General features: G+C 37.4%; 1 protein-coding gene across 5 annotated transcripts in view; it reads left to right on the forward strand.

Moving 5' to 3' along the window:
* LOC131050228 (uncharacterized) overlaps nt 1-27,877 on the forward strand; it is a 93,580-nt gene that overhangs the window by 51,413 nt on the left and 14,290 nt on the right. For all 5 annotated transcript variants that reach the window (XM_057984413.2, XM_057984412.2, XM_057984411.2 and 2 more), the window contains one exon: nt 1,820-1,988. In XM_057984413.2, the coding sequence (XP_057840396.2) occupies nt 1,820-1,988 (169 nt within the window). The remainder of the gene's footprint in view (nt 1-1,819; nt 1,989-27,877) is intronic.

The raw sequence follows: 27,877 nt of genomic DNA on the forward strand, positions 1-27,877 counted from the left end.
TTCTTTCTAAGGGGAGAAATGTTGTTTGTAGGCATTGGACTATGTTTTGTCTTTAAGCACTCACCAATTATGCAAGAGATTATACATTGAGGGGGGGGGCGCTATGGTTTGTGGCATCTTCATCATCCAAGGACTTGACAACACGAGCAGTTTTCAGAGACATCATCATATATTTGGATTCTACATCTTACCAATTCCTATCCAAAATGGGAAGCATTATTGCATTTGTACTTGGTTTATATTCTTTCTAAGGGGAGAAATGTTGTTTGTAGGCATTGGACTATGTTTTGTCTTTAAGCACTCACCAATTATGCAAGAGATTATACATTATGTGGGTTAATGTATTCTCTCTCTTACCTTCCTATGGAGGGATACTTGATTGTATATACATGGTGTATGTAGTCCTTAAGGGGTATCATTGAGTCGTTCATGCATCATCTTGTTATTTCATTTTTTCTCTCTTTTGGAAAGGTGTTTTTTCCCACTAGGTTTTCTCCTTTTCTTCGTTTGTGAGAGTTGTATTGCTTTGTATTGCTTTGTACATGAGTACCTAATGAGGCCTTTGTTGCCGATACTCATTTTGCATTCATATTGACTCTTTAGCTTATCCCTAAGTTAATCTTGAGGGGGGCTGTTGGAGTAATTAGGACATTTTATCTAATTATTTATTAATTAGGTCCTTTAATTACTTTTCCACTTCAGTTAAACATAGGTGCTTTTTCCTTTTATTAGATTTAGCTTTATTTAGCACATGTTGTCTTATTCAATATGATATACACACTTGTCAAGCTGTCATATGATCTTGCTTTAGGGTTTGCATCTAGGGTTTCATTCATCCTTTTATAAGGATTCATTGATTCGTTGTAATGAAGGAATCTCCAATCATTGTGTGTGCAATAACACAAAATTCTCAGGTTATTATAGAGCATATTACCTTTGCTTGGTCTCTTTTGTGTGACAAGTGTTTTGCTTGCAGATGATTCTTGGCTCCTATGGTAGTATCATCAACTTCTACAATGTCCAAGATTGGACTTGGCAGGAATATATTGAACATCTTTTTCTACTATTTACTTTTGAATGATTAAAAGTCTGATTTTATGTGACCTCCTATGTCAGCAAGGTGTCAATTTTGCTTTGTTTTGAGAAAGTAGCTGTATGAGTAAATTTTAGTTCCAATTCCCAAGTCACTGCAAGCATAAATTTCAGTTGTGGTATTTGGAAATGTGTGTGGATCTAATTGTTATATGCATGTGCTCAAAAATAATATCTGTGTATCAAAACTCGTAAGATTCTTCTTTTCAGCAGATTTAGATGTATTCTTGTTGTCAAGTCTCTTTGACATCTTACATAAATGGATTTATATGAGATATTTTGAAAATCATCAATGATTTATAATAACTTAAGCGCATAATTTTACTAATGCACCTCTTCCTCCAGTCTTGAGATTCAATGGTTCCTTATTCATACATTGATGAATGAAATCTATGTGAGAGGAAGAAAACTTTGTTCAAGTCTTAACTCTTTTGCATTTGCTTACCCTTTTTTTCACATTTGGCTGGAAAGGACTTCGAACTGGATCCTAATGAGAATCTGTTGCTGTGGGGGAGGTTTCCAATATTCTCTCTCGTTCACTCTCTCCCTAACTCCTTTCGTCTATTTAAGCGTACATCTATCATAGTTTTCTATGTTTTGTCATCAAAATGAATCATTGAAAAGTATTCTTTATCTTGTTGCTACAACTGATGCAAAATTTCTTTTCTACATTTAATTCGTTATTCCAAAGCAATACTTGTCATGGTCACTTATTTGTATATGCCAGGGACACAGTATTCGCTGTACAGAATCTTTCATGCGGGAGAATGTTATGGATGCATTTCATCAGATGGAACCATTGAACGAGACAAAGCAGAGAATGCTGGAAATTTTGAAGCGCTTTCACTCAGAAAATGAAGCTAGTACTAGTGAAATGGAAGACAGTGATGAAGATGGTATGATGCTCTCTATCACCTTTTATACTTATTTTTGCATTCTACAAAATATTGTCTAGATGATAGAAGTGGCAGAAGATTCCTTCATTTATGCATGCAAACAAATTGTTGATGGCATGGAACAGTTTCTACTTGTAAAGGGAAAGAAACCTGATTAATCTTTAGAATTGTTGCATGTTCAATTTAATGTAACAGTGCCATTGTTTTGATGACAAATTCCAATTAGATTCAATGGATTCTACTTCCCTCCCCACTTCCCAGGAACTTCACAATCTGCCCCAGTTCAGATCAGAAAGGATAACTACATAGCCTTTTCAAGATGCTCAAGGACTTCATATGAATTTTGAATTCAACGAACTTTGTTTGGGATAAGCCTGCTTAGATAGCAATACAAACTTGCAACCCCCTGTTGTCTTGCCTTCGACTTTAGATAGGTCTTGCACCCTGTCACTGGCTGTTGTCAATGCCACATTGTTCTCTGAGTTGTGGCTGACTTGGCAAAATTTTGTTCTTTTTTGTGGAGTGACATGCTTCAAAGCCTGTGGTCATATTGGCCCATACAAAGGATGCTTGGCTTATGTTGGGTTATATATTCCATACACTACATAAACTGGGCTGAATTCAAACAAAACTACCAATCCTACTCGTTGATTTGTTTTTTAGACACCTCAAACACAATAAAATACCAAAAGTATTCTATCTTCTCTTGATCAAAATTCTTGGATGCTAAATTAAATGATCAACCAAGATGACTCCAAGGGTTATTTAGTCAGGTTTCGATGTGTAGATAGCTCAATTGGTTGATGTGATTGCTGGTAATTTAAGGGGCCTTACGTATGTGTTTCTTAAGAGATATTACTTAGTTTCAAGGAATGCTTTTCGAATGAATTACAATATGGCTCTCTTACTATTACTAATGGGTGATTGATAAAAAAAAATGCAAAAAGTTGAAGGGTTTGAGGGATACTAAACTATTCCTAAGAATGCAAGGATGAAGGACAATTTCGATGAAACTCTACTAGTCTTTGCTTTGACATACAAGAACAACTCTAGAAAGGCTAATGAAATCTTCTAAGGAGATTGTAATATCCCCTACTCTAATTGCCTCAAATTAAACCCTACAAACGCAAATTCAGGAGATTAGGGTTAAGGGAATTACTTGTAATAATTATCTTTCCAACAACTTCTTGGCTTTTAAGCCCTACAATCATCACACATAAAACACAAGTGCATATATATATACAAAATTGAGCTGTTAATGTTGTCAATTAGAACATGTAAAGCAATATTCTGCTTAACTATAATCATATTAATCCTATTCTAGGTTTGGATAGGACATGATAAGAGTGACCCGGCCAAACCTTACTAAGCCCAAGAGCGGAATATTGACCCTCTTGGCCTTGGTGGCAGATCTTAGGCCCCATCCAAGGTGGCCTACTTAGTAGGATGCTGGTCTTACTTTCCTATCCATGCCTTATCTTCTGTGTTGTTACCAACTTATCAAGGTAGGTTCGGTAGGGGGGAATGTAGTGGAATTCTCAGCTTAACCAAATGTAAAGGCCCCTGTCCTTCTACACTATTCAACTCAGTTTACTTGGTTTAGCATTTTGTCAAACAGTTGGCAGGCTGTCAATGAAGGTCTGATTTTTTCCCTCGTCTGAAGTTTTCTATGGTTTAGTTGTCCCTGTTGCGTTTTGGTGTAGGATGGATTTCATTCATAGAAAATACCAACATTCAAATGACAGTGCAAGAAAATTCATGATCACATTTAAATTCATTCTATTTAGCACAAAACTGGAAATTACAAGAACTAGATTACTGTATTTCTTTCTCAGATTTTACTGTCTTTATTTATAGCATGTCTTTCAAGCTTAAGAGTATGCACATTACATTAAAGAAACCAATAATCAAATGTAGAGCTGCACCAAGAACCTGGTATGAACCCACGGTGAAGTTTCCAGTTAGCTGTGTAGTTGTCAGAGAGATTGTCACTGTGCCCAGCACCCAAACTTCACGCCCAGCAAATGTCTATGACTACGTTTTGAGGCAGAAATTTATTTTTTCTAGATTCTGGCTACTCCATTCACGCCCTACATAACACTAGGTAGAAGTTCCAAGTGACCAAATCTACCCAGTTTGGCCTGCAACCTGTAAGTGTAATCTTCAGCAGCAATATGAACACGTTTGGGCATGATTTTTGGAGTCCAATGCAAGGTGAATGTGGGTCGAACCTTTATCCAGGCCTCCAAACTGAAACCACACTCTTTCTACACTTATTTTGGCCACTATCTCATGCAAAGGGCATTCAATCTTCAGAAACTGCGATTAGTTTCTTCCCCTAATGCTGTGACTTTTCCAATTGCCGCCATTACTTCCTTTCATTACCCACGCCAAGCAAGCCCTGACCACAATCTGTCCTCCTAAACCCTGCCGACTCGCTACAAAATACCGAGCTGAAGGTCATTATAAATACCTGTAAGTCCACTGTGTAGACTTCCAGCTGTGCACAGGTTCGAACTTTAGCTTGAGTGCTCTTCAACTCCTCTAATGCAAAGTTTGTTCTTAAAAATTTCCCAAACCTGATCTTTCATGGGCAAAAGAAATGTCACATCCGAGGGATTTCGTCCCCAAATGCCAAGAATTTCCAAACTGAATCCAGAAAACCCAATTCTAAGAAGTCGCAATTCCCAAGATGTCTTTTCCAGAATTAAATGCTCTTATATATGACCTAACTTGGGCTCGAATCCCAATGCACCAAGAATGTGGGATAAATAACTTACTTTTTAAAATATCACTTCTCACTTAAGTGAATAAAATGTACCTTTTAAAAAATAAAGTGACTTTTTAAATAAATGTACTTTAATTTAATAGTCACTTTATTAATTTAAACTACCTTTTTCCTATTGAAATGCCTCTTTCAATAATATAATAATTTTTTGACACTTAAGGTCACTGTTTTATGTGCCCAAGATTTAAAACCTTTTGCCCTAGTTCCAACGAGCTATAACACTAAGGTTGGAATTAAATATTTTAATTAAATTTAAGCTACCTTAGTAAAATAATTAAAATGACTCATTAGTGCACCAAATTGGCGAAAACTTGTCAGAACACATTGGAATCAAGTTCCGATCGCACTGGAGTGATCCTGATGACAAATAATAGCAAACAAGGGCGATCGGGACTTACCAAAAACGGATGGCTTCTCCAAGATTCTTGGAGACCAATCCAAAGGCCAGGAAATCACTTCGGAAAGTGGTGTATAACTCCACTAAACCAACTGAGCTCATTGGAAACATCAGATTACTCATCTGAACAAGCTGACGTGAACCCAGAGTGTCAACTACTAAAGCTTGCTAGAGAACTTGAAAAACTGGGGACATTACACTGAACTAAGCCCAAGAGTGGAACATTGACCCCTTGGCCTTGATGGCAGAACTTAGGCATCCAACAAGGTGGCCTACTTAGTTGGCAGCCTTAACCCTCTTCCTACATCCCTCATCCTTCCCTCCATGATGAGTTTGAATATGTTATATCCAGGCACTAATATTAAATTAGAATGGGCACTAGATTCTATTCATATGAAACTGATATGAATAATACATGGTAAGTGAGAAAATACATGAAAGGCCAATATAATATTTTCATTATAGTTCTGTCAATGACTAATGCTGATCATATACTGATACACTGTTAGAATGCTGGAATTATAACAGATTGATCATTTCTGTGTAACTTTATTATTTGTATTTATTCCTTCTTTATGGTACAAGACTATGGTTGTACTTGTGATTGATTATAATTATTAAATTGTTTGAATGAGAGATCCAATATATTTCAGTCATAAAATACTGAGAGCGGATTATATCATACTAGTCTCTGAATAGCTTCGCTGCCTTTTCTTGATTTCTGAGTGCCGTGTTAATTTCCAGCCCATTCCTTTCTTTTTCTTAATCCCTGTGGATACCACCAAGAACAATGATGTTACTGCCTGTAACTTAATAATAGTTCTGATCTGATCTTATCGATGGTGCTCTCACTAGATGCTTTTGATTCCCTCTCAATGTGAGGGAGAGGTCACACCTTTTCATCATGTATGCCCTTTGGCAAGAGACACACCCTTTCACCATTAGCACCCTTTGAAAGAGTGCAACTCTTCATTATTTCTGCCCTTTGAAAGGGACAAAATCTTATTTAAATCAGATCTGCTTTTCTGATTTCCAAATTATCCCCCTCTCAAATGAGGTTCTCTTTTCCCTTTTATATCTCATTGCTGAGGGAGACACAACTTTCCCTTTCATGTCTTTTGACTTTTCATTAACTTAATTAATTTTTAATTAATCATATTTAATTATATTATTTAATATTTTAATTATATTATTTAATATTTTAATTAATTTTTTAATATTTTAATTAATTTCTTAATATTTTAATTTTATTATTATCATTTATTATTAAGTTCTATTTCAAAGTGGGACATTATAGAGATTAAATTATTTTCAAATCAATACCAAACATAGACACCATCATTTGAATGCATATCAATGATTGAATAATAATAAGTTAAGCTCATTCAAGAATTCCAGTTGACCACACAAGGAAAACTTACAATCAACAAATCACTAGGGGTATGGATATATGAGTTTCACCATGAACCATGCACACCGTTCTATTATTCATCTTAGATACTTACACAAATTTAAAGCTTGAATTGAGAAGATGAATAACCATGCAAATGCTCCAAAGATTGAATAGAAAACACCACACTTCAATGTCTTTATTAATCCAGTAGCAAAATAGCAACAATTCTTCAAGTCTCTTCTTCTTTTTACAAATGAAAAAAAAAACAATTCTTCAAGTCTCTTCTTCTTTTTACAAATGAAAAAAAAGGAGTTTATATAGAGCTCCAAAAGAATGAAGGGCCAAGATTATTCTAAAATCAAAGGCCAAGATAAAACCATTTGAGCCCTAATTAGGGTTTCCAACAAAATTACCAAATACCAAGCAATAAAAGTGGAGCATCATCTTCATCATGAACAACGAAGAGCAAGAACCAATGAGAAATTTAGATGACAACTAATCATCAAACAAATTGTCTTCTAGAACTTTGTTTCCCTTATCCCTTTCTTTGATTACGTATGCAATGAATTTGGTCATGATTACTGTAGCGACACTTCGCAAAGCATCTAACTGCAAATCTACCACATCCAACTGATCAGTAAAGGCTTCAAGGGTTTTCTCCCACTTTGTTTGTCTTCTTTGGAGATGACTCATGAAGATCATGAATAAAAGAATATCATTCAATTGGCTTTATTGAACAGATTTTGTAATGTCCCCTTTTCCGCTCTAGTTTGTTTTGGGGACCATTAGCCTATTTCGGAGACCCGTAGGCTAGTCAAAAGTAGAAATTAGAGTTTCCTACCTCTGGGAGGATGTTTCTGCAGTTTCGAAGGCTTGCATGTTGGAATTTGTCTATTTGGATTCTGGATTCCTTTTGGGTTTTTTAAAAGCTTCATAGTGAGGGTACATGCATAGCGAGTTATGGAGTTTGATCGACTTACTATGTTTAATAAGTGGAGGCAGAAGCAGTTGAGTTCTCTAGGTTTTCTGAGAGCTCTGCGATGGTATAACATTCAAACCAATCTGAGGACCTTTTTGGGGCTTACTATTTTTAGTAAGTTTGGCAGCTGCTTAGAATGTGGTAAAAATCATTTTGGAAACACTTACTATTTTTTTAGTAGTATGCAATGCTATTTTTGGCAGGGATTCTGCAACTCAACTTAGTGGCTATTTCTGACAGTATTAGTTTGGCAAGATCTTGTATTCATTCAGATAACTATTTTTAGCAGTTCAGTTCAGAGCTCCAACTCAGTTAAGTTTTGGTGATTTTCAACACTTCAATCTCCGACTCAATTTGGCAATAATCAGTATTTGAGAAGGTTTTTTTTAATATAATAATACCTTAGGCATGAGGTATTAATATTTGATTATTTTATGGATGAATGACTTAGGAAGGGAGAAAATATTAATTTTATCCTAAGTCTTTTTGGGTGAATTATTTCACCTTCTTTCTGGACGTCTAAATGCAATTTCATGAATATTAGTTTTTAAGCATTATATTTATCAAAAGTGGTGATATGGATGAAAATGTGCTTTAGTTATAATGTTTTTATGTTGCAAAGTGTAGACCAAGGGAAAAGTTCGAACTTGAAGCCAAGGTGGTGGATTTTCATCTTGGACGCCATATACTTGAAGGAAATGAAATGAAATAAATCGTCAAATGTGAGTGGGATGAAATGACATGTGATTTGGGCGAATTTGGAGGCATTTGCATTTGCATTTGAATTTGAATTTGAGCCTTCAAAATATATAAATGAGAGCGTTGGGCTTCTCATTTGGCATCTATGAAGAAAATTATAACGAAGTTGGCTTCTCATTTGGCATCCTAGCTACCGCTTGGTTTCTTGCTTGCAATACAACAACTAATTGAGCTTGTGACTGCTCTTCATCCAGGAGAGTAGATTTGAGGAATAATGTTGCAGATTTGTCACTTTCAGATATTTTGGAGTGTTTTATGAGCGTTCATGTTGCTGGTCGCGGTGTGTGTTGAAGGTGTTTTTTGTTCGTGGCTCCCTGTGTGTTCGATGTGTGGTTCTGGGTATCAGCTCCATCTCTTTGTGATATAGTTCACCATTTTGCGGATCTTGAAAAGCTGATTTGGATTTTATGTAGCAAGTCAAACTTCCCAGCAGAGCCGTCCCCTTTCCTTGTTTGCCTCGGGTTGCGTGTAGATTGTGTGTGGTGTTCGTGGTGCAGGTTTGAGGTTCTATTTGTGTTGTCAACGCTATATCTCTCATTTGCTTTTGTTTTTGTGCGATTTGGAGTTGATTTGGAGAGGTTATGAGCATTTTGGGGTGTCCATAGCTTGCTGGTCTGCGTGTTTTCTGTGCGTGTTATTGATTTTCAGAATTTCATAGTTGTGTGTTAGAAGAGCTTTTTGGTGTGAGTAGTCTAAGTTGGTTGGGGAGTGATTATCTATTATTGTTGTAGTTGTTGGACTTGTTATCAGCACTTGATTCTTCATTCTATATGTTTTGTAATGCTGGTTAGTAGTACTAACAACAAAGTTTTGTTGTTTCTTAGTCCCACTGCATAAGTGGAAGAGGCTGGCTATGCCGCCTATCTTTGGGATAGTGATATTTCATGTATTGATAATCCATAATGTGTATTGTAAAGCTAGTTAGTAGTACTAACAACTATCTTTTGGATTATTGCTTGTAGTCCCATTGCATATGTGGAAGAGGCTGGCGTAGTTGCCTATTTTGAATATTGTAGTACTATCCTCCCGCTACACAAGTGGTCAAGTTGATTGTAATTTCATTTCTAGTCCTCCCGCTGCATAAGCGGTAGAGTGATTGTTCTTCAGTTTCTTGTATCATCCTTGGCTGGTTTACCGCCAAGTGATCTTCAATATTCTCCATATCCTGCTGAAAAGTGGAAGGGGCTGGCTTGCCGACCATATATTGTAAGCGGTTTTCAGTTTGCATCTAACGATCCCCATGCACTTTATGCTCTCACCCTCTCAGATTGGGCTCTCGGTGATCAAAAAGTGAAAGGGTTACTTCTAGTATTTCCTTTTTGTGCAAGTTTGATTATTTTAACCTTAACGGGTGAATCTTGTGTTGGAATAAAAAACAATTAAGGGGAATATTGTAGATTCCAACCCTTGGAAGTAGAGACTTCTCACCTTCTTCTTGAACTCTTCAAAATCCAAACCATCTTCTTCATTCATCTCTTGTCCTAACAACTCCTCCAATGATACAAGGATCTTTGATTGAATCCCTTTAATAAATTCTTCTATCTTTTCACATTCTCCCTTCACCCTATCAAGTGTTGCCTTTATCATCATCAAAGCGCTGTGCCAACGATGGAAGTCATAGATGTTTCCTTCTTCAATTACACTCTCCTGTGTCAATATTCGAGTAGGAATACATCACAGTACTTTAAGACAAGCAATCATCTTATCTTGTGCCATCGGGAAATCTTCCCATTGATTTTTCATGTTTTGAAGCCTTCCTTTGAGCAATACCACCTCATTGTATATTCTTACCAACTCTTGTAGAAATCCTTTTGCTTGCTTTGAGATGTTCTCTATCCATTTCTTCAATCCTTGGTTTGAATTTCTCATTGCCTCAAGGCTTTCAAATGACTCCTATGTGATGGAAGGAGGTGGAACAAATGTTTCATCTTCCTGTCTAACTGGCTTTATTAGCCGTTGTATGTGTTCCTTCAATTTTGCATTCTCTGTTTCCAACTTATCCTTCTTTTCTTCTACTTTGCAGAGCCTTTGTCGGATTGACATGACAGTATCACCCAATTCTTGAAATTCTTGTTCTTCAGTTGTGTGCTTGAGGTCAATTGTTCTAACCTCATACTCCATGGCAGTGATTTCATCTCTTGGCTTGTCAATAGTGGGGATTGCTACTTGTAATATGCATGATCCCGAATCATCCCTGGAGATGTGGGAGAACTTCTTTGCCTTCTTTTGTTCTTTAGCCTTAGTGATCCTTGCAAAGAAATCATCTATATCCCCAATGGGTTGAACTTCTACAATTGCTTTCTTCTTCGTTCTCTCTTTTAGCTACTCGGGCTCCATCCCATCTTCCAATTTGCTATCTCTACTGATTCCTTTCAAGGCTGAAATGACAACTTCATCTAGTTTCTCACTTGTGTTTAGGTTATGATCTCCCACATCCTCTATCATGATTGTCCTTTCTCCTTCCAGGCAATTCTGAATTGGTGACGTCTTGTCTTGAAAATATGTATGTTGTTCCATTCTTTGCTCATTACCTAAGTTGCCTTCTTCAATTGAAGTTTGATTCATTCCTAACTCCCCCACTGACGAAGTACTTGTGATTGAGGACGTAGTGTTTGTCCTTGACCTCTTCCATCGAGATTCAACACTGACAACTTCCATTTTGACACTTGTATTCTTCCTTTTCTTGGAGACTTGAACTTCTCCTTCACTATTGACTTCTTTATTGCTCTTCGTTGCTTCATCCTCCTCCTCAGAAGAATCATCTTCATCCATCTTGCCATATGTAAGTGATATCCCTTGACCTCTCAAGTTGTTGATTTGTTGATCAACCCACTATCTTGAATTATCTAACACATCCTTCATTAATGTGTTGATATCAGCGAGTTCCGGCTGCGACCCACTAGTTGTTAAAATAATTTTATCCTTTTCTTGTTCATATTGTGGTAATACCCGCTCTCGCTCATCTTCGACTTGATCTGGAATTGGAAAGATGTTACACCTTTTGACGAAATCAATAGACATCCTAGACCACATCTTTTTTCTTACCTCTAACTCATCTGTAAGGTTTGCCCAATAATCCTCTATGTTAGTTCTATGCTTATACCTTTTCCCTCCAATGGTAGGTATCTTATAGTATGGATCAAAGAACGATCTTTGTTTGTACACACCGAGTTTATAGAACTCCAACTCCATGTTTGTTGTCTCGGCAGCTCGAGGTGAATAACATGTCTCCACCAATTTACCTATTGAGATAGGGTATGCAATTCCTTGCCTTTGTTCTTCTTTTTGGATAAAATCAAACTCTGTTAGTTGCCTTACTACTTCAAGTAGTACCATCCTATCAGTGGGATATTGTGGGAGACGATATGGATGATATGAACACCCTTGAATTCTGATGTATGAGAAAGTGGGAAATTGGATAAACCATGAACCAAAATTTTCTACCAACGCCATAGCTCCTTTTGATAATCTTGTATGTATTCTTCCTTGCAATAATCGAGTAAGATACATAGTGAATGCATCATTGATTCTCCTGAAGTGTTGCTTCTCATGAAGTCATAGCTGAGCATAGCAGTCATAAACCTTGAGTTGTCCCTTCATAATACCTACCTCACCCTTGCATATCAATCCTTTATACCTTATGTGCCTAGCCAATGCATACACCACATAAGAACTCATGTAAAATGTTCTTGTTCTTTCCAATTCTCTCAACTGGATGTCTAAGTTGTCACTAATCAACTTGGCCCAATTTATCATTTTTAAGCCTAGAGAGACCTGTAGAAAACAAAACATCCATATCTCAAATATTGCTCCTTGTGGACGTCCCATGGTCCTATTCAACAAGAACATCATATCACCATGTTCTTCTTTGAAGTCAGAGTATACAAACTTATTCGGTATTTTGGATTGTGGTTTCTTTGGTCCATTTATCCAATCTGAAGTAATAAGATTCATACATCTTCTAGATGCTTTCTCAAAAAAAGCTTCCAATTCTTGTTTAGTCAAGTCAAACATCTCATCATAGTGAGAGATACTAAATGTCTCTCTGATTGCTTCTTCTGCAAGGTGTGCTAAGACCATTCCATTGGGTGCCACTATTGTCCTTTCTTGGGGGTTATAGTTTGCACATTCCATTGTTAATTCGTTACATTGGATTGCTGGTGGGAAACCAGCAGCTTGGCAGATTCCATTCTTGATCATGTTAGTTGCCATGGTAGAGGGCATTTGCTCACTGTGCCAAACATTCTCCTCTTGAACTTGGTCAAGTCAAACTGCTCCAGCTTGGTGTCCCCAACTTTCTTCCATCTTGAAGTTATCTAAGATTCTGGATACAAGCCTTTGAGTATTGCTTTCATTTGATCCTTTCTTGTACTTTCTCCTGACATGCTCCTGTACAAAGCTAGAAGTTAGACAGTTTGAAGAACATTTTAATGCTTAATTGTCTTGTTTACAAATACAAACACTTTCAGGTTTATAAAATCAAACTTAGAATCATTTATATTTAATTCTGGAAGATAGCATGACAATGCATTCAATTTGTATTATAAAACCTGATTTCTATGACTCTGAAAAGTCTGTTTACTACCCAGAAATCTGAGATAATTCTTTCTTTCCTAACTTCTGGAACAATTGATTAATTTCTTCGATTTGATTTCTGAATTAATGATGGATGCAGCTTTAATCAGCATTCAGAAATTAATATTTAAAAACGACTTTGGCTTTTGTCATTGACCAGCCCTCTTTTTATTCTTCTTCTTCACAATTTTAATGTTTGAACTCCTCTCTCTAAGTGTATTTCCTGAGTCTTCCTTTTGATGTAGATCCAAAACAACCTCTTTTGATTGAGGTTGGCAATATATCTTGGAGTAAATTTGAAATGATCTGCAGCTGTGCGATTTTGGAGGAGCAGAAGTAATTCAGTTTGAATTTATTTCAATTGTTAAAAGGCTTCTCTTCCCTTACATATATATCTTCTCTGGAAAATCGCACCCTTATATCTTCTTACAAAAGCCGACTTGGGTAAGTATTTTGTTTTCAAAATTTTCCTTGAAAAGAAAAAATTCTCCTTGCTGCGATTTTACTGAGTCTGACCTCCTTTTGATGTGAATTATGAAGAGCAGGTTTGATTTTGAATTGGAAATAATGACCTTCAATCATCATCTTATTGGCTTCCGATTTGAAAGTCGCACCCTTCCATCTTCTTAGGAGGGTGGACTTTCTTAAAAAAGACATTTTATTTGTCTATCAAATTCGCATTGCTGTTATCTTCATCCAGCCAACTTCACCTTTAAAAGAAAATAACTTTACCTCTCGTCATCTTTCCCAAGTCGTCCTTGTCTCTTAAATCTCTTTGCCTTAATAACTTCAATCTTCCAGCGAACTTCATCTTAGGCATTTGTGAATGTTATCTCCTTGAACTTTGCCTTTTCATTGCTTATGAAACCAAGTTCGATGGATGTGTCTCTTCATTGATTTGAAAGAGGGAGGGGTTAAACTTTAAATTTCAATGTCTACCTGTTATGACGTATTCACACATCGCCCCACTGCAAATGGGGACCCCTACTTTTTTCGCTTTGTGGGGTTTTCCTTTCTAGATTTTAGAGTTTTGTCTGTTAGCCTTTTCTTTTCGAGTGTCGCCAGGGGGATCACTAGGATGGCAGGTTCTGCTTGAGCCGAGGTGAGTCTTTGGGGCCCCGAAATTAGGGTATCTTTGAAAGTCTTCCTTAGGGCTTGGTTTTGCTCTCGTTGCTAATTGTGTCTTGTTTGAGTTTGAGGAGGTCAATGAAGCTTGGTGAGTGAATATCCTCTTTGAAGGTCCGAGTTAGGTCAAGTTGGTGAGTGATGAAGTCTGGAATGTCATCCTGATCTTCAAATGCCCTGAAATTTGGCTAAGTCTGGAATGTCCTGATCTTGAAATTTGACTGTCTGGAAAACTGAAGAATCCTCCAAAAACTAGATTTTGCAATATAACTCCTGGAGGTTCGAAACCACTCTCAAACATCCTGACAGTATATATGGAATATAACTTAAAAGTATAAGAAAGATTATACTTAAATGTTATATTCCATAAAATGATCCTGACGGAGGGACCAAAATGTCAAATTTCGCTCGTGACCCTTCCAAAGGGTCCAAAGCGAATTTCGCTCCTGACCCTTCCAAAGGGTCGAGAGCGAAATTCTTCATAAGACATTCTACTTTGACCAAAACCTAGAACTAACGCATTCCCAGGCTTGAATGAAGGTAAAAACGCTTGTTTGAATGAGGAAATGTGAAAATGAAGTTAAGATTTGAGCCCAAGGATGATTTTCGCTCCTGACCCTTCTAAAGGGTCCAGAGCGAAATTCATTTTCTCCACTTTGCTCTTTGACATGACTAAGTTTGTTGACTTCTGGGGCGTGATGGGAAGGTTTTGATGCACATTTGTCTTTGAGAGGAGATTTGATGTGACAAAAATGATGGAAATTAGTCTAAAGTAGGAATTTCGCCCTGAACCTTCCAAAGGGTCCAGGGCAAAATTCTTGAAAACCTCATTTTCTCCCTTGTTTAGACCAACGTTCCAGTTTTGAGGTGATGGGATGTGAAATTGTGAAGGATTTTGGCCAAGATTAGGAATTTTGCTCTTGACCCTTCCAAAGGGTCCAGAGCGAAATTCTTGAAAACACTCATTTTTCCTTTAGCCAAAGTCAGGACCAAGGTGGAAATGAAAGGAAAGTAGTCTATGTTTGCCTCCCAAGGAAGATTAGAGTTTGAAAAATCAAGAATCAAGGTCAAAACATGATTTTCGCTCTTCACCCTTCCAAAGGGTTCAGAGCGAAAATCCTTATATCTCTTGTTTTCTTCCTTGTTTTGGCTAGGCGTTGGCATGATGAAGGAGGAATTAGTATGTTCTTGCCCTGAGAGGGAGTGGGATGCTTTAGAAAATCAAGTTTTTGCCTAGGAGATGAATTTCGCTCGTGACCCTTCCAAAGGGTCCAGAGCGAAATTCATTATATACTTCATTTGCTCCCTCGTTTTAGCTTGAAACCTTGCTCCTTAGATGAAGAATGATCTATGTTTGCTCCCAAATGAGATTGAAAGTTTGAAAATTGAACAAACAAGCCCAAATCATGATTTTCGCTCCTGACCCTTCCGAAGGGTCCAGAGCGAAAATCTTCTTAGACCTCATTCCCTTCCTTGTTTGACCAAATTTTGACTTGCAAGGTATCTTGAAAGGAAGAGTGGACATGTTTGGCCTTTGGAAATGTTTGAAAGCATTGAAAAATGAAGGATTTTAGCCAAGAGGATGAATTTTGCTCCTGACCCTTCCAAAGGGTTCAGAGCGAAATTCTTGGAAACTCATATTTTCCTCTTGGAGATGGTCAAATTCTTGAGTTTTATGGCATGGTTAGAAGGACTTTGATGTGTTCTTGTCTTTGAATATTGGATTGAGGTAATGGAGTAGTCAAAACAAGCTCAAAATAGGAAATTCGCTCCTGACCCTTCCAGAGGGTCCAGAGCGAAATTCTAAAATCCACCTATTCCTTTCACATTTAGACCAAGCCAGGCCTAGACAAAGATGATAGAATCCCTTGAAATTGCCCTTGAATGGATTTTGGTCTCCAAAAATGATGATTTTGGGCTAGGGTAAGAAATTCGCTCTTGACCATTCCAAAGGGTCCAGAGCAAAATTCATCAAAATCACTATTTCCCCTTTGTGTCAAGACAAGATTTTGATTCCTAAGGCATGAAAAGACTGGGAGGAGGTTATATAAGCCTTGTAGGGTGAATTGAGGTAAAGGAAGTGTAAAATGAAGCCTAAAGAAGGAATTTCGCTCCTGACCCTTCCAAAGGGTCCAGAGCGAAATTCCCAAAATCACCTAGTTTGCCCATGAGGAAGGTCAAGTTGTGGATTCCTAGCCTTTGTTGAGGAGAAGGATAGCGTATGCTTGCCTTGGAAGACATTTTGGAGCAGAGACATGATGGAATTTGTCCAAAAATGCAAAATTCGCTCCTGACCCTTCTAGAGGGTCCAAGGCAAAATTCTTATGGGGCCTGTCCTTGGGGAAAATCTTGAGCAAGCTTCATTTTAGTATCTTTTGTTGATGACTTAAGGTGTAAAATACTATGTTGAAATGAATTTATTATATGTCCTTAATCATCTTTTGGTTTGTTTTGCAGAGGAAAGAAGACCAAGTCAAGGACGACCTCCTCCAATCCATCATCATCGAGGACGACCACTTCCAGCCCAACATCATCAAGGACGACCTCTTCCAGTCCAGCATTTGAAGGAAAAGTACTCCATCCATCCTGCACATCAAAGACAAAGGAGGTTAAAGCAAGGGTCCATTGGAGAAGCAGATAGTTTCAGAAGAGTTAATTAAAGTTAGCTTCTCAGCATCATCAAATTGAACATCAACCAAGTTGCAAGTGTCAGACAAGGTGGTGTCCCAGTCATCATTCCTCCAGTTGGGTTGGTCCACCTCAACGTGTCCAGATTCAATGTACCTGACTCATCAAAAATGACACAAACTTCGATGTACCTACCCCGGTTATCCATTGGTCGAATATTCCAAAGAAGACATGTGTCCAAATAATGCAATTATTTCATTGGCCAGAATTGAGTTTGTTGTAACAAACCCTAATTAGGGTTTTTATTGTAAAATCTCGGCCATTGATCTCAAATTGATCTGAGCCATTGAATTGTATTGAGAGCACTATATAAGCCCTGGCTCCTCATTTGTAAAGGATAATAGTTAGTTAGTAGTTAGAAGGTGAATAGTTAGAAAAAGTGAATAGTCAGTTGATAGAATAGCAATTAGAGTAGAATAGAAAGAGAAGGCAAAGATTGTTGCTAAGATGTTGTTGTAAAAGACTTGTAAAACTTCATTGAAGAAATGGTGAAATCTATGGGTCGATTCAACAATTTGCATGGTCTCTATACTTCTCAGATTTGATTTCATGTTATTAGATGAGTGGAAGAAATGTGTTTGATTGATGGTGAAATTCGTATATCCATACTACTAGCAGTTTGTTGATTGCAGACTTGCCTTGTGTAGTCAACTGGAATCATTCAGTTTAAGCTTAACTTCAATTGTCGCTTCTTCACTGATATGCATCAGCCTGATGGTGTCTATGCTTGTAGCGATGATCTGAACATCATAAAGTTTTCCTCTGAAGATCGCACTAACCTTGTGGAGATGGTCTTGGGATGTCAAAACAAGACTTGGTTAGAATTTCATCAAAGGTTATTCATTGCTCCTACATTCTTAGCATTAGAATTAGATCCTTTCCTCGCCCTCATCCTTTTCCCTTTTTTTCAAAATCTAGACTAGTGAAATCCTGCGTTCCAGTAATATTCAAAGCGAATCAGATGTTCAGTCATCAAGTGTAAGTCCCCTTGTGATTCCAACAAAATCACATCATACCACAGAGAGCTTATCCACGAGTAGAGAACCTACATACAAGAACCTTGGAGTTGCCTCGACTGATCCTTTGGCGAGATCTTCAGCAGTCGGGAAACTTTGCTCAAGAGAGGATAAGGTACCTTTAGGTATTTTATTCTGTGTTCGCATGTGCATAAAAAACACATCAACACTACCTCATATGTTTTAAATCATGGGGCAAAATTTTACCTTCTAGGATTGGAAGTTAACTTTTACCTTCTTGGCCCTTCTCATGAACTTAAGTTGATTTGCACCTTTTCATCTTCTTAGGAAGATGGACTTCCTATCAATGTAAGTTGATCCGCACCTTCTTTCTCATTATTGAGGGTTGAACTTGGTTAAGCAAATTTCGCTTCCTATCAACCTAAGTTGATCCGCATGCATGATACTTTTTAGTTCTCATCAACCTAAGTTGATCCGCGGGAGACTTCCTATCAACCTAAGTTGATCTGTAGGCTACTTCCTATCAAACTAAGTTGATCCATAGTCTCTTTATATTGTAAGTTGAAATTCTTTTTACCTTGATTAATCCTTCAAACTTGATGGTGCCTTCCAGATTTGATCAACTTCTTAGTTTGGAAGAACTATTCTTAAATTTGCAAAGAAAATGTGACCCTTTCAAAATTGACCCTTCTTGTCAACCTAGGTTGATTTGCAATCTACTAACCCTAGCATAATGAATGACAATTACTTAGAGCAAAAATTACCATTTTGGAACTCTGGGAGCCTACTCGAACCATCATACCATACAAATTTCTTAAATCAGGATTCTCTCGAGGCCAAGTTACTGCTGGATCAAAAACCGTAAACAACTAAAGCAACTAATCTATAAGCAAGCAAGAGCGGGTCCCCATTTGCAATGGGGTGATGTGTGAAAAAGTCACAACACTACTCACCTTCCTGCTGATGCCAGGTTATATATATCACGTCTGATGATAATATTTTTTTACCTTGTATGGGTTGATAACTACTTTATGTCCTCAAAGAATTCCATCTGCAAAAGGCTATCCTGACATCAAGGGCATCTCAATATAGTCTATGGTACTCTCAGTAACACAGATATGCGGAGAAGGAGAAACAGTATGAAGCAAGGCATTTGAGTTGCTACCACTTGTTTACACATCGACAAATATTATTATTAAATTTTGTTGATTGTAGACAGCATCATTGGAGTGCTCATAGCATCTCATATTGTGTAAGAACCTTTCCTGTATCTGTTGGTTTAGTTGCTTAAATAGTGATGCCTTTATATCTCTAACAACTGCACCATATCCCATTTGCATACTTGACCGCAACATCATTCTATCTGTCTATTCCAGGTATTGAAGCACTCACCTCACTTGAAATTTATGGATTACTGGCAATGGATTGAGCATGACAGTGATGATCTTTTGGTTTACTCTTTATTCATATCTGTTGATATGTTATTCAAACTTCCATAGAAGGATGGTGGTACATAATCCACTTTCTCCAGAGAATCGTAATGACATTCTTTTTGTTTTGAGGTGTGGAAGAAAACATGGAACTTACAATCTATGCCGTAAAATGCAAACTCTTCACAAGAAATATCTCCTTCCCTTCTCTGTTTTTGACACCAGCCTTGCAGTTTTAAGTGAAGAGGCGAGTTTTAGAATCATGTCTAAATTATAAATAGTTCTGTACTCATGTGTGTCTGCCCAAGTCTTTCTGTTCCCCATTAGCTAGTACAAACATGTTATAGGAAGAGGAAAAACTCTTTACATAGTTACCAAATCCTTCCGGATCCAGATTTTTTGGACCAGCCAGATTTTTCCAAATTTTACAATTCCTATATAAATTTTACTTTTCTTTATTGAAAATTCTTGATTTCTGAATTTCTTTTGACCTCCGAAATGAATTGAAATTATTGGACCTGGTAACTATCTCCTATTCTGAAGAATCCATGAACAGCAAATAGTTCCAAAACTGTCCCCAAAGAGATTCAAGTCACTACTATTTCAGATCAAGAGTACACTGTTTGTCATATTGCTGGTGAGGAGTCTGATGCTAATAGTTACCCACTATCAAAACTAGGTTACAAGCATTGGCCATTGCTGCCTTCATCCCTGTTTCTAGTAGGTGTATCTCTCTTGTTTCTTAAAGTGATCAATACTACTAAACTCTTGTCTTGGAATGACAGCTTATTGGGTATTGCTTGGCATCTCCCCACCTCTGTTGGGGCCACTTCTACTATTTCCAGTGCTTGGCTCAAATAATTGGTGCTACTCCTAACTTTGGTGATTTCCCATATGTTCCAATCCATCCAAAGATTTCAACAAGCCAAGGCCATTCTGAGAATGAAGTTGATGCCACCACTCTTCACCTTGTCCTAGCTAACATAAATGGCATTTTGAATGAGGTGAACTCATTCAAAGTGCCATTTGAGGTGAACTCACAGAACACTATTCACGAAATTCTTCAAATTCATTTGAGGTTAACTCATCGCCTCTAGCTGATCTTAGAATTTGATTTTTAGTCCAATTTTTTTCTCAACTAAGGTTTTGAATACCTTTAGCTTCTCAAAAGCTTCAGATTTTTTTTTTTAAAATGTGACCCAAGTCATCCTGGAATACTCATCAATTAGCAACATGAAGTAGCTCTCACCTTGCATGCTTTTTATTTTGATTGGCCCACATAGATCAATATGAATAAGTTCCAAGTGTTTAGATGTAGAATGTTCCTTGGTCTTGAAGCTCACCCTTGTTTGCTTCTCATATTGGCATTGCTTACATACAGTTTTTGAAGGCTTTGAAATATTTGGCATGTCTCTGACCACCTGCTTATTGCTGATTTTTACAAGATTGTCAAAGTTTGTGTGCCTCATCCTTTTGTGCCATAACCAACTCTCATCTTCTTGCCCCATATAACACACTTCACCTTTGATCTCATTAAGAATGTAAAGGTTATTGTTTGTTCTTCTCATATCTGCAATCATTTTTCCTTCCTTCTTGATTGCACATCCCTTAGCATAAAATGTGTGAGTGTGTCCTTGGTCACACATTTGACTCACACTTAGGAGATTATGCTTCAACCTTTCAACATATAGAACATTTCCAGGTTTTGTTTTTCCATTATCTAGGATAAGAGTACTTTTTCCTTTTATATTTGCCATAGCATTGTCCCCAGATTTCACTGTCCCTTCATTCACTTTCTTCAAGGTGTGAAATTTTCTCTTTTCACCTGTCATGTGGCTTGATCAGCCACTTTCAATATACCACCGGTCTCTTGTTTTGGGCATATAGGGAAGTTTGCACAAACATGTATCTCTCCTTTTCTTTCCATACTTTTGTACTTTCCTCCTTTTGCTTAGCCATGGTATCCTTCTTGTTTTGCTTGGGAGGTTCTACAAAATCACTTCTACAAAAACGTGTAGTGTGCCCAAAATTGTTGTACGTATAGCATATAACATTGTAGTATACTAGAGGGGCAAAAGAGTTATAGTTCCATGAACCCATAAGGACTTTTATTCTTATTCCAACCAAAATTTCTTGCATGATTCCTAGAGTCTTTTGCTTTATGACCAAATTGATTACGCAAGAAGCAATAACCAAAGAAAGAGTGTTGGAACCTGGTCATTTGTGCTTGCCTCTGAGGAAATGACTTTTTCAATTTGTTCTTGTTAACTTTTGAGGGAGTGCCTGATTTCTGTGGAGCTTGACGCTCTTTCTTCTTTTTGCTTTCACTTTTGATGGGACTTTTGAGGATTCAACATAGCCTTTTGGTTTTTCTTCATTCACTTTGTTTGGTGACTTAGTGGCTTTAGAATTTGAAGCTTCTTCATCATAGACAATACCTGTCTTAATAAATGGTGACCTTTGATCATTTATAATATCAATTAACGTCTTGGTACTCTTTCAAACTTGATGCTTTCTCTAATTCTTTCCTCAAGGAGACAATTCGGATTCAAGCCTACAACAAATTTTTTGTTTTCCCTTTAATTGTATTCTCACGTCTTCAATTCATTTTTCCTCTTCGATTTGAATTTTCAGATTGATGATCATATTCTCTAACTCTTCAAGATTGTGACATTTTCGCCTTAGATTTACAATCCTCTTGAAGCTGTAATTTTTTCTTCTTCTTAACTTTCTTTATTTCATTTAAAGCACAAATAAGTTCTTCCAAGTCTACTTCTCCATGCATTCCATCATTCTCTTCCCCTGTTATCTCCTTCTCTACCTTTTCTTCACTTTCTAAGGCATCATCTTTTGTTTCTATCACCAAGAAAAGGATCTCCTATCGAAGCAATTTTCTTTAGAAGAACTACTTTCTTCCCTTGAATAGAAGCTTTTCTTGTTCTTATAAGAGTTCTTTTTCTCAAATTTGCCATGTTTGTGACCTTTTCTATGTTGATTATGTTTGCCACTTCTTTTTACATTATTCTCTTCTTCTTCTTCACTACTTTCTTTTTCATCATATGGGCATTTAGCTGCAAAATGTCCTACCTTTCCACAGTTAAAGCATTTAATAGGTAGCTTACCTTTATACTTGTCGGATCCTTTCTTTATCTTTTTCACGAAATGAGCTTCTTGATTGTCTGATTAATCATCGGACCTATCGCTTGGCTCGGGCTCCTTTTTCTTCATCTTCTTTGAGGCATTGAATGCTGCCTCTCTCTTAGATTATTTCTTCTTTCCAGTTCTCATTTCATAAGTAGTGAGAATCCCATGCAACTCATCCATTTTGAGTGTATCAAGATCTTTCATTTCTCCGATAGCAAAAACTTTGGCATTGAATCTCAAGGGAAGAGACCTTAGAAATTTTTGCATAATTATTGCTTGCTCAACTGTTTCTCCAAGACCTTTGATAGTATTAACAATTTCATCTAGGCAAAGAAGATAGGCTGCAATGTTTTTGTCATCCTTCATTTCTAAGCTTTCAAATTATCTTCTGTGTTTGATGCTTGGCTCTCTTTACCTTATCGTCTCCTTTGTAAGTTTTTTGAAGATTGTCCCACATTTCCTTTGCCAACACACAATACATCACTTTTACAAATTCTAATTTCGATAATCGACACAAAATTGCATTTGGAGCTTTGGTTTTATAAACACTTGCCTTCTTTCCCATTGGATCTGCTGGAAGATATGATGGAGTCACATATCGGCTTTCCACTGATTGCTAAATATCAAATCCAAGAGCCATTAAGTAGGTGCGCATCCTTATGCTCCAGAAAGCTCAGTTTGATCCATCAAACAAAGGAGCCTTTCTGGAGGAGAATCTTTCTGGGTAGGCCATGTCTGTTCTTAAGATCTTCTTCTAGTGATTAAGCTATACTTCAAAGGAAGCAGCTCTAATACCAATTGATGTGCACAAGCTTATACTGAGAGGTGGGGTGAATCAGTATAAGACAATCTCTTTTAAATTTTTCAAATCAACAACTACAATAATAGCAACCTAAAAATATTAGCAATTAAGAACACAAGATTTACGTGGAAACCCTTTCAGGAGAAATCCACAGCAAAAAGATTTGCTTATGTAGAAAAACTTCTCTTGCCACTCTGTAGGCACCAATCTACTGGAGACACCAATCACCACAGCTGAGCACCAACCTAGTAAGAGACACCAATCTATTCAATGGAGAGGCACCGACCTCTTCAACAACAAAGTCCTAGTCTTCTTGAAGAATAAATCTCCTTAAAATCTGCCTTAAATCTGCAACAAAACCACCTTAAAAAGGTCTACTCAAATTTGCTACAATTCTCCTTGTAGATCTGTTAAAACTTGTTCACAAAATCTGCCTTCAATCACTTTCAGAATGTGCAATAAAGGTCTGCTCCAAATCAGCTTATATGTTTGCTCTACTTCTGCTGCAAATCACCTTTAGATCTGCACATGAACTTTAAAATCTGCTCTCAAGTCTGTTATGAATAGGAAAGATACTCCTTAATAGCTTGCATTCTAATCCTCAAAACAACCTTCTTTTATATCACACCAATGTATCTCTTCGTCTATTCCAAGATGGTTGGCCTAACTTAAAATACAAATAATTTATTTAACCTCCCAAAAATGGGCGATCATCAAGAGCGATCGGCCCCTTAAAGACAATATATCTATTTCACCCAAGGAGGGTTAGCCAAACTTTAACAACCCTCAAAAATATTAAAACAAATTTAGAACAATTTGGGCACCAAAACTAGGATTACATTGGCCAGCATTTCCTTATGAAATAACTTGTAATCAGGGCACAATATCTCCAGCCAATAAATGCCTTTTTTCAATATTAGGTCGTCTAGCATTGTACAAATAATTTTATCTAATGTCTGAAAACTGATTTCGTTGCATAGAACTTCTAAATTATTTCTCCATAAGCAACTAAATGATGTCTTTTGATTTCTCTTTTGACAGTTGACATTAATGACAATAATCCATAAGCTCAAGGAGGTGAGTTCATGTTCTTTTTGGCTATTCCATATTTTTCACTTATTTTTTTTAGTGTGATGTATCAAGAAAGGTGATCAGAGCGATTTGAATGCAAAACAAACACCCCATAGTATTTGAGAGTAGGAAGCTCAAGGAGTCAGAAAGGACTTTTTCTATCTACAATAAGGTGATCTAGCCATCATGCATGCCCTAGCCAAGTTCAAACAATATTTGGTTTGTGGGAGATTTTTGGTGAAAACAGATTATAATAACTTGAAGTTTTTCCTCAATTAGAAGGATTTGAACGAAAGACAACAAAAGTGGGCAAGTTACATGCCTATGGTTATGATATTGACTATGTTAAAGGGAGGAATAATGTTATGGCTGATGCATTATCAAGGAATCCCTACTTGTGTTCCATGACTGACATATCTATTGATTGGAGAATTTCTATAATATCTGAATATGCCAAGAACACATTTGCTATTGATATTTTGGATGGCAAGCTACAAAGATGACATGTACAAGGTGGTTGATGAGTTCATCCTCTATAAGGACTGAGTTTATGTTGTTCTAGGATTGAAGATGAAGGAGAAAATCTTGAGGGCATGCCACGACAGACCATTAGCTAGTCATCCGGGGTATTACAAGACATACAAGCAGGCGAGAGAGTTTTTTCATGGAGGGGACTCAAAAGTGATGTTTTGAGGCATGTTAGAGAGTGTTTGACTTGTCAATAAATAAAATCAGAATATTATTTTCTAATTGGATTGTTGCAGCTTTTACCTATTTTACATTTGAAATGAGAGAGCATCTCTATGGAGTTTATCATGGATCTTTCGAGAGTACAAGGTAAGGATTGCATTTTTGTGGTAGTGGATAGACTCATTAAGTATGCTCATTTTTATGTTGCATCTTCAAGAAGGCTCCACAAGTGGCTGGTTTGTTTTTTAGAGAGGTGTTTAGATTCCATGGGTTGCCAAGGAATATTGAGTGACAAGAACAACAGGTTCATTAGTTTGTTTTGGTGAGAATTTTTGTTATTGGCTGGTACAAAGTTGACTTCAAGCACTAGTTATCACCTCCAACCTGATGGACAAATGTACATTGTAAACAAACGGCTCAAAGGGTATTTGAAGAACTATGTGACATGGCAACAAGAAACATGGATTAAGTGGTTTTACCTTGGGGACTATAGCTACAACTTCACTCATCATACGTCTATAGGTATGACTTCTTTCAAGCCACCATATGCTTATGATACATTATCATTTTTGTATTTGATTCTTCTGGATGGTAGGGTTGTTGGACCTAGAGATTTGGTACAAGAAAGTTTAAATATTTTGAATGCACTCAACAAGAACTCATAGTAGACCAGGGGCCCAAAATCAACAAAAGATGTATGCTGATTGCCACTGTTTGAAGAGAACTTTCAAGGTGCGAGAAATGTTTTTTTTGAGGTTATAGCCCTATACAAAATTTTCCCTCAAGGGGAGTGGTGTTGATGTATAGCTAGGTCGGATCCCTTCTTGGGCTGACCTAGCACATTTATGTGACTAATTGGCCTTTGGCCTTAGTCATGCCCTATATGGAATTTGTAACTTGTAATGTGTGAGATTGAAAGCATTATATCATTATTTGTTATTAGGCCGACCTATTGTGAATAGGTTCTTGGCCAACATGTTATAATAAGTGTCTACCTCCTATATATTAAGGAAATGAACATACAATCAGCGAATACAATCATACACACAGCAAATACATTCTCCTTCAGCAGTGATCAGCGAATACCATCTACAGTCAGTGAATATCTCCTAAGGACAGCAAATTCACTTCTATGCATAGCGAACTACATTCCAAGGTCAGCAAACCTGAATCAAGATAAGTTCTTATACTGCTGTGCATACCTTGCTGTTCTAAGTGCTTCAAGTGTTGAAGTACAATTGTAAAGACTCATACTGATTTGTCTAATAAAGATCTGAAATTAGTTGCTGGGTTTTTCACCTCCAAGAGGGAGGTTTGCTCAGGGTATTTTGGAGTTCTTTGTATGCATTGTTTTAGTTCTCTGTTATTGCTATCTATATATAACAGTCTGATCTAAAATTAACATGGTAACAGAGCTAAGGTTGATTCAGTTGTGATCAGACTGTGTGATAGCAACACTTCTACTTCACCTTCTTCACGCCATTTCCAACATTCAAGATCGTGTATGGTTTGAAGGTTGAGGACAGACTTGAAGGAGACAATATTTGATTTGATTTAAATCGATCTCCACAAGTGAAGGTACATTTCCAGACTTACAAATCAGACTTAGACACCAGCTAGCGATCTTCATCAGATCTGGAGCAATTTACTTATACTTGGAAGTGAGTTTGGATATCAAACATGGGTGTGAACTTATAAGGTTTGATATGAACGAATTTGGGAAACATTTGTATTTGTTTTGAGGTTGATTTGGAACGAAATCATCAGCAGCCTGAATGTGAGTTAAGCAAACCTGATTCAGATTTCCAGATTCAGATCTGCATCATTGAAGTCCACACTAATAAGCAGATTAAAGGTTTGATGCAAGCAAGGAATAGGAAATGTGGAGCATGGAATGAAGAACTTTTTCACCACATGAAAGGGGCAACACTTTCAAGGTTCATTCTCCAACATGGTGAATCGAGAAGAAGATAACTAGCAAAGAACACAAGAATAAGGCTGTTGCCCGATGAGTTTGTGGAGAAAATGAAGGAGCGAGTGGATGGAACTCGACAATTGAAAGCATAATCTCGGGGGTGCCCATGATATGCTGGCCGTTCTTTGCAGAGCAGCCGACAAACAAGAGATTTGTAAGGTGGCAAAGATGAGTCACTAGTACAGGTCTAGCACAATGGTGTATCAACAATAAAGAGATAAGTATTTCTTTGTTTGTACCTTAATTAAATGATCATGAATTTATGTAGAATATAAATTCATGCAATAAAATTCGTAATGATGAATCATGTATGCTTCATTAGATGAACTATTATTAATCTCTTGAAATGCTTTTAGGACATACCAAAAGTATAAGAGATTGCATTCAAGGAAGGAAGAACTTAATGCTTGCTGCCATGAGATTGAGTTGGTGGCTGAAGACATTTCTTCGAAATCAACATTTAGAGGAAGTCTGACAATTCATCAGAGGCAACCTTAGACAAGGAGGTCAGAAGGTTGATATCAGCTTTAGAGGGAGCGTGATATTTCAGCTTCAGAGGGAGCCTGACATTTCAGCTTCAGAGAGAGCCACATCATCTTGAAGATCTTGTTAATGCATTCTTCTCTGCGAGAGAAGTTTGAGGTGCAAGCCCTTGTTAGTGCATTCTTCTCCGCGAGAGAAGTTTGAGGTGCAAGCCCTTGTGAGCACATTCTTCTCTGCGAGAGAATTCTAAGGTGAAAGCCCTCGTTCCACCCTCTGCGAGCAGGTATGGTGGATCCACCCTCTGCGAGTAGGCATGGTGGATGTCATGGAAGAAATTCCATGATGTAGCACTTGTGTTTATCCACCCTCTACGAGTAGGTATGGTGGATCCACTCTCTAGAGTAGGCATGGTGGATGTCATGGAAGAAATTCCATGACTTAGCACTTGTGTTTGTTCACCCTCTGGGAGTAGCTATGGTGAACGTCATGATGTTTATTTGGTTTCCATCCATGGGAGTAGCCATGGTGGACCCACCCTCTTGGAGTAGCTATGGTGGTTGTGTACATTTGTAATTCCATTCATGGGAGTAGCCATGATGGACCCACCCTCTGG

Source organism: Cryptomeria japonica, chromosome 1, assembly GCF_030272615.1.
Source record: "Cryptomeria japonica chromosome 1, Sugi_1.0, whole genome shotgun sequence".
In the NCBI taxonomy this organism is placed as follows: Eukaryota; Viridiplantae; Streptophyta; class Pinopsida; order Cupressales; family Cupressaceae; genus Cryptomeria; species Cryptomeria japonica.